The 7,785-nt window shown below is 68.0% G+C and overlaps 2 protein-coding genes across 2 annotated transcripts; one reads left to right on the forward strand and one right to left on the reverse strand.

Moving 5' to 3' along the window:
* Nucleotides 1-1,104: 1,104 nt before the first annotated feature.
* H696_04229 (hypothetical protein) lies at nucleotides 1,105-1,589 on the reverse strand. The gene has a single exon (XM_009498108.1). It carries the CDS (start codon nucleotides 1,442-1,444, stop codon nucleotides 1,172-1,174), a length of 273 nt encoding a protein of 90 aa, XP_009496383.1. The 5' UTR covers nucleotides 1,445-1,589; the 3' UTR covers nucleotides 1,105-1,171.
* Nucleotides 1,590-2,046: 457 nt separating this feature from the next.
* H696_04230 (hypothetical protein) lies at nucleotides 2,047-6,398 on the forward strand. The gene is made up of 8 exons (XM_009498109.1): nucleotides 2,047-2,148; nucleotides 2,339-2,817; nucleotides 2,993-3,044; nucleotides 3,138-3,553; nucleotides 3,710-4,345; nucleotides 4,487-5,308; nucleotides 5,610-5,852; nucleotides 6,060-6,398. Exons 2-8 carry the CDS (start codon nucleotides 2,401-2,403, stop codon nucleotides 6,324-6,326), a joined length of 2,853 nt encoding a protein of 950 aa, XP_009496384.1. The 5' UTR covers nucleotides 2,047-2,148; nucleotides 2,339-2,400; the 3' UTR covers nucleotides 6,327-6,398.
* Nucleotides 6,399-7,785: the final 1,387 nt, after the last annotated feature.

Consider the following 7,785-nt stretch of genomic DNA (forward strand, 5'->3'; position numbering starts at 1 on the left):
GGGGGGGGGGGGGGGGGGGGAAAGACCGAGAAGGACACCAACAGCCGCCAGCCCGCCCGCCCGCCCGCGGACAAGGGCAATGAGCCGAGCGCCGCACTGTCATCGCGCTGCGCCGGGCCCGGCCAGGCTCTCGACGGAGCCGCCCCCAGAAGGGGCACACAACGGCAATCGACGCGCCAAGCATTTTGAAATCCCCCCCATCAAAAGAGCGCAAGATCCGGCACCCGGCAGAAGCGCCAGCAACCCCCATGTTGGTCTCTAGTCGGCGCAGCGGGGCCTGACCGTCGGCCCGGCACCGATTGGTGTCGTATGCTCGTCTCCCCGGCCCGGCCCGGCCACTGGGAGGGGCTGTGGTGCATTGGTGGGCCAAACACCTGGCGGTCTGGGCAGGAGACCCCCCACACGCACACGCACACGCACACGCACACGCACGCACGCACGCATAGACCCCGGCCAGCCAGCCGGCACCGAGAACCAGGACAGCTGCCGGAAAAGTGAAGTGACATCAGGGGGGGGGGGGAAGCGCCCCGCTGCCGGCCCGGCCAGACCAGGGGAGACACACACCGGCGGCGAAGCCTACATGGGCGCCTCCGCTGGCAGGTCCCTCCCCCGCCCCCCCCCGTTGGGCAGGCGCCGCCCGTGCAAGCCGTCCGCCCGGTGTAATTAATGTCCACCACGGTGGGAAGTGCCCCCCGCCCAGCGCCTGTGTTGCAGCTCCCGCTGTGCTTGCGTTGCGCCATCGTATGTATGCTCCCCCGGCAGGACCCGCATCCTCCGGCGACCAGCAACGCAGAGAAACCACCTTCGAGACTCTCGTCTAGGGGGGGACGAGCCGGGCGTGCCGGTGACCAGCTCCCCCCGGACGGCCGGGCGGCGGGGCAATTCTGGCATGTTCCTCTCGCGTCCCCGGCGTTTATGGTGTTAACTCACATTGTATGTGTAACACGCACCGGATGAGTTTACATCACATGGGAGTCATCCCCGGAGTGGGCGCCAGCCGTCCGGAGCGAGAGAACAAGAGCGAGAAAGGGAGGGAGCGAGCGCGAGGAGGAGCGAGATCACTCTCAGCGGTTCGGAAGGAAAGTGCGAGACACGGCAGGAGAATGTACAGTTTGCGTGTCTATTTGGCCAGGGAGGGGGGATCGCAGGAACGTGGGGCGCCGGCCTGCGCCTAGCTCGATGCCCCACTGGTGCTCAAAAGGGACCCCGGCTCCTGTGCAGTGGCAATGGCCAGCGGGTCGCCTTCGGCAATGCGAGCACGCTCGTGACGCTCGTAGCAGTCGCGGAAGGCCTTCACCAGGGGAGCGCACACGCGCCAGTCCCGGTGATCGGCGTAACAGATGAGCACCTGGTCATTGAGTTCCGAGCAGCCCGTCCGGGCAATGCGAGCGTCATACTCGTCGGGAGTGTCGTCCTCGGGGGTGGGGAGCGGGGCGGGCTGCATTATGGGGTCTGGTGAGCCGTGGGCCGCGGGAGAGGGATGCCGGACAACAGGAGCCGAAGCAGGGGAAGGAACAAGTAAGGAGAGAGAGGGAAGGGGGGGGGGCGAGACGAGATGGCTATGAATCTCTAATTGGCCCTCGTCGCGTCGGACCTCTGGAAAAAGGCCAGCACAGATCTGCTACCAGCTACGAAGTGCCCCATCTTGGGGGAGTCTGGACGAGGGGGGAGGGGGGCGGGAGGGGGAAACGTGTCTGTCGGGGATTCACCCGACTTTCCACCTCTGGGTCGGTCGGTCCGGCCGCCAGTCGGGGCGCTTGAAGGGGGAACACACAATCCCTGTGTGTCTGCTGTCCCCGCGAGATGGAGGCGGGGGAAAAAGGGATAAAGGGGGGGGGCACATCTTGGCGATCTGATCGAGGAACATGGGAATAAATGCCAACGGAGTCTGACGTTATTTTTAAATCTTGCCAGGCGCCTGGCATGGCCCCGGCTGGCGGGGGCTTTTTTTTGCGGGCCACCGCGTCGATCTCGCCAGGGAGTGCCGACAGCTACACACCCCAGCCTCCCCCCCCCCCTTAGCACACACACACACACATACACACGTCCTGGCCTACCTCCCTCGCTCTCGCTTCACCCTTTCGCTGCTCGAGCCACATACACTCACCCCCACGGCCAAGCCATCCCATTGCCGGACCCAGACCGACGGTACCTTCTCCAAGCACACACACGCACACACGCACACATGCACACACGCACACATGCACACACACACACACACACACAGAGAGAGAGAGAGAGAGAGAGATGGAGACAGGGAACTCCCCCGCAGGGGCACCAAAGCAACGACAAGCTCTCGAGCCTCCCCTCCCCTCTGTGCCTAGCTGACCGAAAGCAGCGCACCTGTCTCCTTTCCTTGTCAAGACACCGCACAACGTGGGGAAGAAAAGCACACCTCCCATGTCTGACGGGATCTCCGAGCGACCTTCGCCACCACCGGCCCTGTCGCCTCCCTCTCCGCTGGGCCTGTCTCGGAAGCATCGGCGACTGGCTGGCACCCTTGGTGGTGACATGGACGACGAACAGCCAAGTCCGTCTGGCATGCTGAGCCCGCCAAGCCCGCTGAGTCCGATGGCTGGCTCGCCGGGGGTCGACACTGAGGACGACCTTCTTGGCAGCCCCTTCGGCGAAGAGTCAGATCTGGATGACATTGACCCGACCCTGTTTGATCCGATCGTCCCCATGGGCCCACACACCTCGGTGGATCGCCCGCCGCTGTCGGACTCGGAGGGCCTGGCGAACGGGCATCCCCCAGAGGCCGACAGCCGTTCGGCTCGTACGGCCTCTCGCCAGCCGAAGATCACCTCGTTTGCCAAGGTATGGCCCGGCTGCACACTCTGCCCTTACCTGCCGAGCCTGAACTGCCCCTGACCGATGGCCGCCCACCCCTTCGGGACTCTCTGTTGTTGTTGTTGTTGCTGTTGCTGCTGCTGCTGCTGTTTCTGCTGCTTTTGGTCGTGGTGGTGGTGTTGCTGCTGCTGCTGTTGTCTAGTCGATCGACGACCCGGACATGGCTCGCTTTGCCCTTGAGCGGGAGCTCGCGAGTGCGTACCTACACGTACACCCCGATACGCCCATCGGCCACATAGTGCTAACAAACACGCCCAAACACGCACAAACACACATCCATGCACCAGGTATGCCTGTGCGCATGCCACAGTCGGAGACCATTCAGATCGACATGCAGGACATCCTGGCTCGGGTTCTGCCCTCGATGGCCAGCTCTCCCCCGGCCCCGGCCCCGGCCCCGGCCCCGGCCCCGGCCCCGGCCCCGGCTCCCGGGCTTGACAGCCCCAAAATTGGCGCCACGTTCCTCGGCGACGATATCGATCTCGTTCTGGACCTGGATGCCACGGTGACCGATATGGCCCTGCTGTCCCCCTCGCGGTCGAGGCCGGCGGCTGCCCCGGTCGCCGGCCTGCTGGACCCGCCGCTGCCGGCTATTCTGCCCCGACGCGAAAGTCTCGGTCCAAAGGTAGACAAGGAGGCCGAGGCGGTTCTTCGCCGGCGCATCGACCCACTGACACTGATCCGCCAAGCCGCGGCCAAGGAGGTGCGCTTTGCCATGCCCTCTAGGGCACGGCTTTTCTGCATGTATCTTTGTTTATTGTGGGGGGGGGGGGTTGAGGGCTATGTGGTGCTTTGTACCCAGCAGCAAGGGGCGCCCACTCACTGACAAGCCTCGCCCCTCCTTCCCCATCCCCCATAGCGCACACCCGCCATGGCGCGGAAGATTTCGCGCATCTCAAACCAGGCCCGGCCCGGGGCCATCCCCGTGACGATGGCCACCTCGGCCGACTATGTCCTCGCTCGGCCCGGGCAGAAGGACGACTCGGACGAGGGAGGGCCCGACTTTGAGCCAAGCGACGGCACCACCGACTCCAGCGGCACTGAAGATGATGACGACGACGATGACCAGGACACTGAGGAGGAGGAGGAGGAGGAGGAGGGCGCCGAGAGGGGCGCCCTGCGGCCGAGCGTCCGTCGACTGCTGGACGAGCTGCACGCGGCGGATACCACCGAATCGGAGCTTGTGCCGGGTCCTGTCGGGGCGCCGACGGACTCCGGCCCGGAGAATGACGAGGTGGATGGGGAGGTGCTGCTGCCGCGGCACCGGCGAGCGCGCATCGCGCGCGCGCGCGCGCGCCTCGCCGAGCTGCAAGCCCTGGCCCAGGAGCAGGCCATCCGGGCGGAGGATGCCGAGATCGAGCGGGCCGAGCTGGAGGCCTACGTCCGGTCATTGGAGCAGCGCCCAGCGCAGCAGGAGGCTGGAACCCGGCAGCCGGGCGCCGAACGGGCCGGCCCGGGCCGCGGTGGGGAAAGCCTCTTCGAGCAGCAGGCCGATGTGCGTTGCACCGCCCTCCGGCCACCGGACCAGGGGGGGAGGGAGAGAGAGAGAGGGAGAGCGAGGGCTGTGGCAGGCATTTTCACTTGGACCCCGTGCCGCTGACCATGTAGCTGCTTCTGCCCCCGGCGCCGCACGCAGGAGGAGGATGAAGAAGGACAGCTGGTGTTCGACAGCGCCCTGCGGGGAGATGTGTCAGATGATGATGCAGCTGCCCCGGGCGAGGAGCGGCTGACCCGCGAGGATTTGACCTTCATCGATGTGTCACGGGCCACGGCCCGCGAGGAGGCCGCCACGGCCGACGCCAGTCGAGCTCTCTTCCGGGACCAGGTCCGCGCGTCGGATCGCGAGCAGTTCCAGCGGCTGGAGGCCATCGTGTCCGGGACGGCGGCCGTGGGCCAGGACGACCCCCTGGCCGGCGGGGGTGCCGACTGGCTGGCGGCCGGCGGCGCCTTCGGCGGGTCGGACCTGGACGTGGGCTCGGATGCCGACCCCTTCGGTCTGTCCGATGATGGGGATCTGTCGGATGGCAGCCCCGGCGGGGGGGACCTCAGCGGGCGACTGGCCTTCTACCTGAGTGAAGATCGCCGGCGGAAGCGCGATCGCGAGCGGCGCCGACGCGAGGCCGCCGAAGACGCGGACGACGCCCCGGCAAGTGACCAGGCGCAGGCCGACGAATCCCGGGCCACCGGGCGCCGGGGGCGCAAGGCTGCTCGCCGGGCCGCCAGCGACCAGCCCTTCGACCCGGCCACCTTCGTCAGTGCGGACTTCTTCGACCCGCCGGCCATGCGATCGGACAGCGACGAGGAGACGCGCGGGGCACAGGTCAGCGAGCAGATGATCCGCCGGTCGGTGCTGCGGTCGTACTCGTCGTCACTGGCGTCCGGGGCTGTCACCCCGGCCGGCGGGCCGTCCCCCTCGACCAGCACGCTGGACCTCCGGGCCGCCGTTGCCGCGAGCATGGTGCGCGTCGACCTTGTTCTTTTTCTTCTTTTTTTTTTTCAGGCGGGGCGCGGGGGGGGGGGGTTGACTGCGCCCCCTTCCCCTTGACAGGCAGGGGGGAAGAAAGAGCGAAAAGGAGGGACAGCCGGCGAGCCAGCGCATCCACGCGTCCTGTCCTCTGCCCAATGTGTGCACCATGTCGCGGGGCGGGGGGTAGAAACCTGGCATTGCCAAACCGCGCACCGTGGCCCACACTGACCCGCGAGGGGGGGGGGGGTACTCTGCCCACCATGTCTTCCTGTGCCGTGTGCACGACCCATAGTCCCGCAGCGTGGACAGCCTCCCGATGGGGGGCACTGGCGGCAGCCAGCAGCGCGTGCCGGCATCTGGGCCACCATCGGCCCGGGGGTCGGCGACCGCCACGCCGTCAGCCTCAACCGACTCGCTGGTCAGCCCGTCGTCCTCCTCCTCCTCACTGCGGAGTCTCCTCCCGCGGGCGGCACCGGTCGCCACAGCGCCTGCCGCCGGGCTGCTGAATGCCCGGGCCCGGAGCAACTCCAGCAAGGTGCGTGTACGCCCGGGTGCGGGGCGGTCTCCTGCGGGCATCTTTTCTGCGCGTGTGCCTCCCCCCCCCCCCCCCCTCCTGCTGCGCATGATATCTTGGTCCTTTGCCGCCAGCCCACTTACTCGAGTCCCCCGACCTTGCGCCGGGCTCATCCCTCCCCCCGCTCCCCCTCGGCCCCCGTTCGCCCTCGGCGGCTGGCGCGTGCAGTCGCAGTCCTTCTTTGACTATCTGCTGGAGGAGGACGCAGGCGGCCGGGGCGGCACCACCCCCAGCGTGGCCAGCGCCTCGTCTGGCGAGTCGCTGTCCCTCGAGCAGATGACCTCTCTGCTGGGGAACTTCGACCCGACAACCGATTCGCTGGGCGCCAGTGGCCTGGTTGGCGGTGCGGCCGGGGCTGGCGTGTCCACCCGCAAGCGCCAGTTCGTCTACCAGTCGGTCCAGCAGCCAGATCGCGACTCGCAGGATGCCGGCTAGTTGTGCGCGTGGGCCGCGGCAGAGGAGGCCGGGCGCAAGAGGAGGGGCGGGGGGAGGATTGTCCGCCCCGGCCGCCCCCCTCCCCCGTCCGTCCGTCCGTCCGTCCGTCTCCCGCACGCTGCACGGCGACCTCCCCTTCCCCCGGCAAAAATGCGTGCCCACACGGACATGCACGCGCGACGCGAGAGTGAGATAATCAAAATATAGCCACGTGGTTCGCCGTCCGTCTGGGTGTGCTCGGGTCACATGTCGGGTGCTACTTTGCCCTCGTAAAGGCCCTCTTCGGGGGGCGCCCTTCCCGAGGGGGTTTGACTCCCAAATCTGGCGGGGCTCCGCCCACTCAAGGCGCTTCGACCTGCGCTCCGGCGCGCGCGCGCACGCCCCCTTCTCGAGGGCAGACACACACTTGGGGATCGCCGCGAAATGGGCGTCCAACTGGCCAGCCCATGTGTGACGACCATCCACAGGGCGGTGGGGGGGGGGGGGGGGGAAAAGATGGGTCAGGCAAAGTAGCACATTAAAGGACATATTATATTGGATACTTCATTTGGGCAGGCGGCCCTACCGTTGCGAGCTTCCTTCCTTGACCGCGGTCAAGGAGGGCGGGGACCAGGGGGGCCGGGGGAAGGGGGGCGAGGGCCAGCCAGGCCTTTGGGCGAAGGGCGCTCACCGGGGTTCGGTGGGAAAGCGCGCCCCAGGGCGCTGCGTGGCTCTTGGCACCTAAATGCCTCCCGGCGGAGGGCGGGTCTCGCGCAACCCTGGCCAGGCGTGGAGGGGGCCTGCCGCGGCGGTTTCCCCGAGCCGGGGGCCACTTGGCCAGCACGGGGACAGGGTTTATGAAATGCAGGCGCCCGGCGTGGGGGGTGCGTTTCTTCCCCGGTGTGCTTCGCCGTGCCCCGGCCGCTGTCCCCGCCGCGCGCGCGTTCTTTCTCTCGGCCTCTCGCTCTCTACCTATGTTTCGCCGGGTCTCGCGGCGCTTTCTGCTCGCCCACGCTGGTTGGCAGTTGAGCCTGAGCGTGCGCAGGGTCTTTGGTTCGGAGGGGGGGGGGGGGGGCTGGCTTGCGTGCGCGCCCTCATGGGGCCCTGACCCTGGTAGTGTGCATGCTGGCTTCTTTGGTGGTGACGAGAGGGAGGGGGGGGGGGGGATGCCCCTGTTGAGCGGCGCCCCCGCCCCTCCGAAGAGTGCGCGTGGGGTCCCGGAGCATGCCTGTGCTCCGGGGGAGGTACGCTGGGCCGCCGCGTGTGCGCGTGCGGACCCCTCCCGGTCTGTGTGTGTGTGTGTGTGTGCCCCCGTCGTCCCCCCTCTCCGGCTTCTCGCATTGCAGGGGGGCTTGGAAGCCCGGGCGAGCGTCCCCCCTGGCGTGGCTTCCGCTCGCGTTTGGGCGCGGCCCCCCGCCGGTGTGTGCTTGGGGCGGCTGCCTCACCGGCGGGCGGGGCCGGACGCGCCCGAGGCGCCAGG

This window comes from Fonticula alba, assembly GCF_000388065.1.
Source record: "Fonticula alba strain ATCC 38817 unplaced genomic scaffold supercont2.7, whole genome shotgun sequence".
NCBI classification, from domain to species: Eukaryota; order Rotosphaerida; family Fonticulaceae; genus Fonticula; species Fonticula alba.

What these genes read in the sequence shown, in the direction of transcription:
- H696_04229 (XM_009498108.1), bottom strand. Translation starts at nt 1,444, where the DNA reads ATGCAGCCCGCCCCGCTCCCCACCCCCGAGGACGACACTCCCGACGAG.
- H696_04230 (XM_009498109.1), top strand. Translation starts at nt 2,401, where the DNA reads ATGTCTGACGGGATCTCCGAGCGACCTTCGCCACCACCGGCCCTGTCG. An exon ending in AGATCACCTCGTTTGCCAAG is followed by an intron (nt 2,818 to 2,992) that starts GTATGGCCCGGC and finishes GCTGTTGTCTAG; the next exon opens with TCGATCGACGACCCGGACAT. An exon ending in TCTTCGAGCAGCAGGCCGAT is followed by an intron (nt 4,346 to 4,486) that starts GTGCGTTGCACC and finishes CGCCGCACGCAG; the next exon opens with GAGGAGGATGAAGAAGGACA.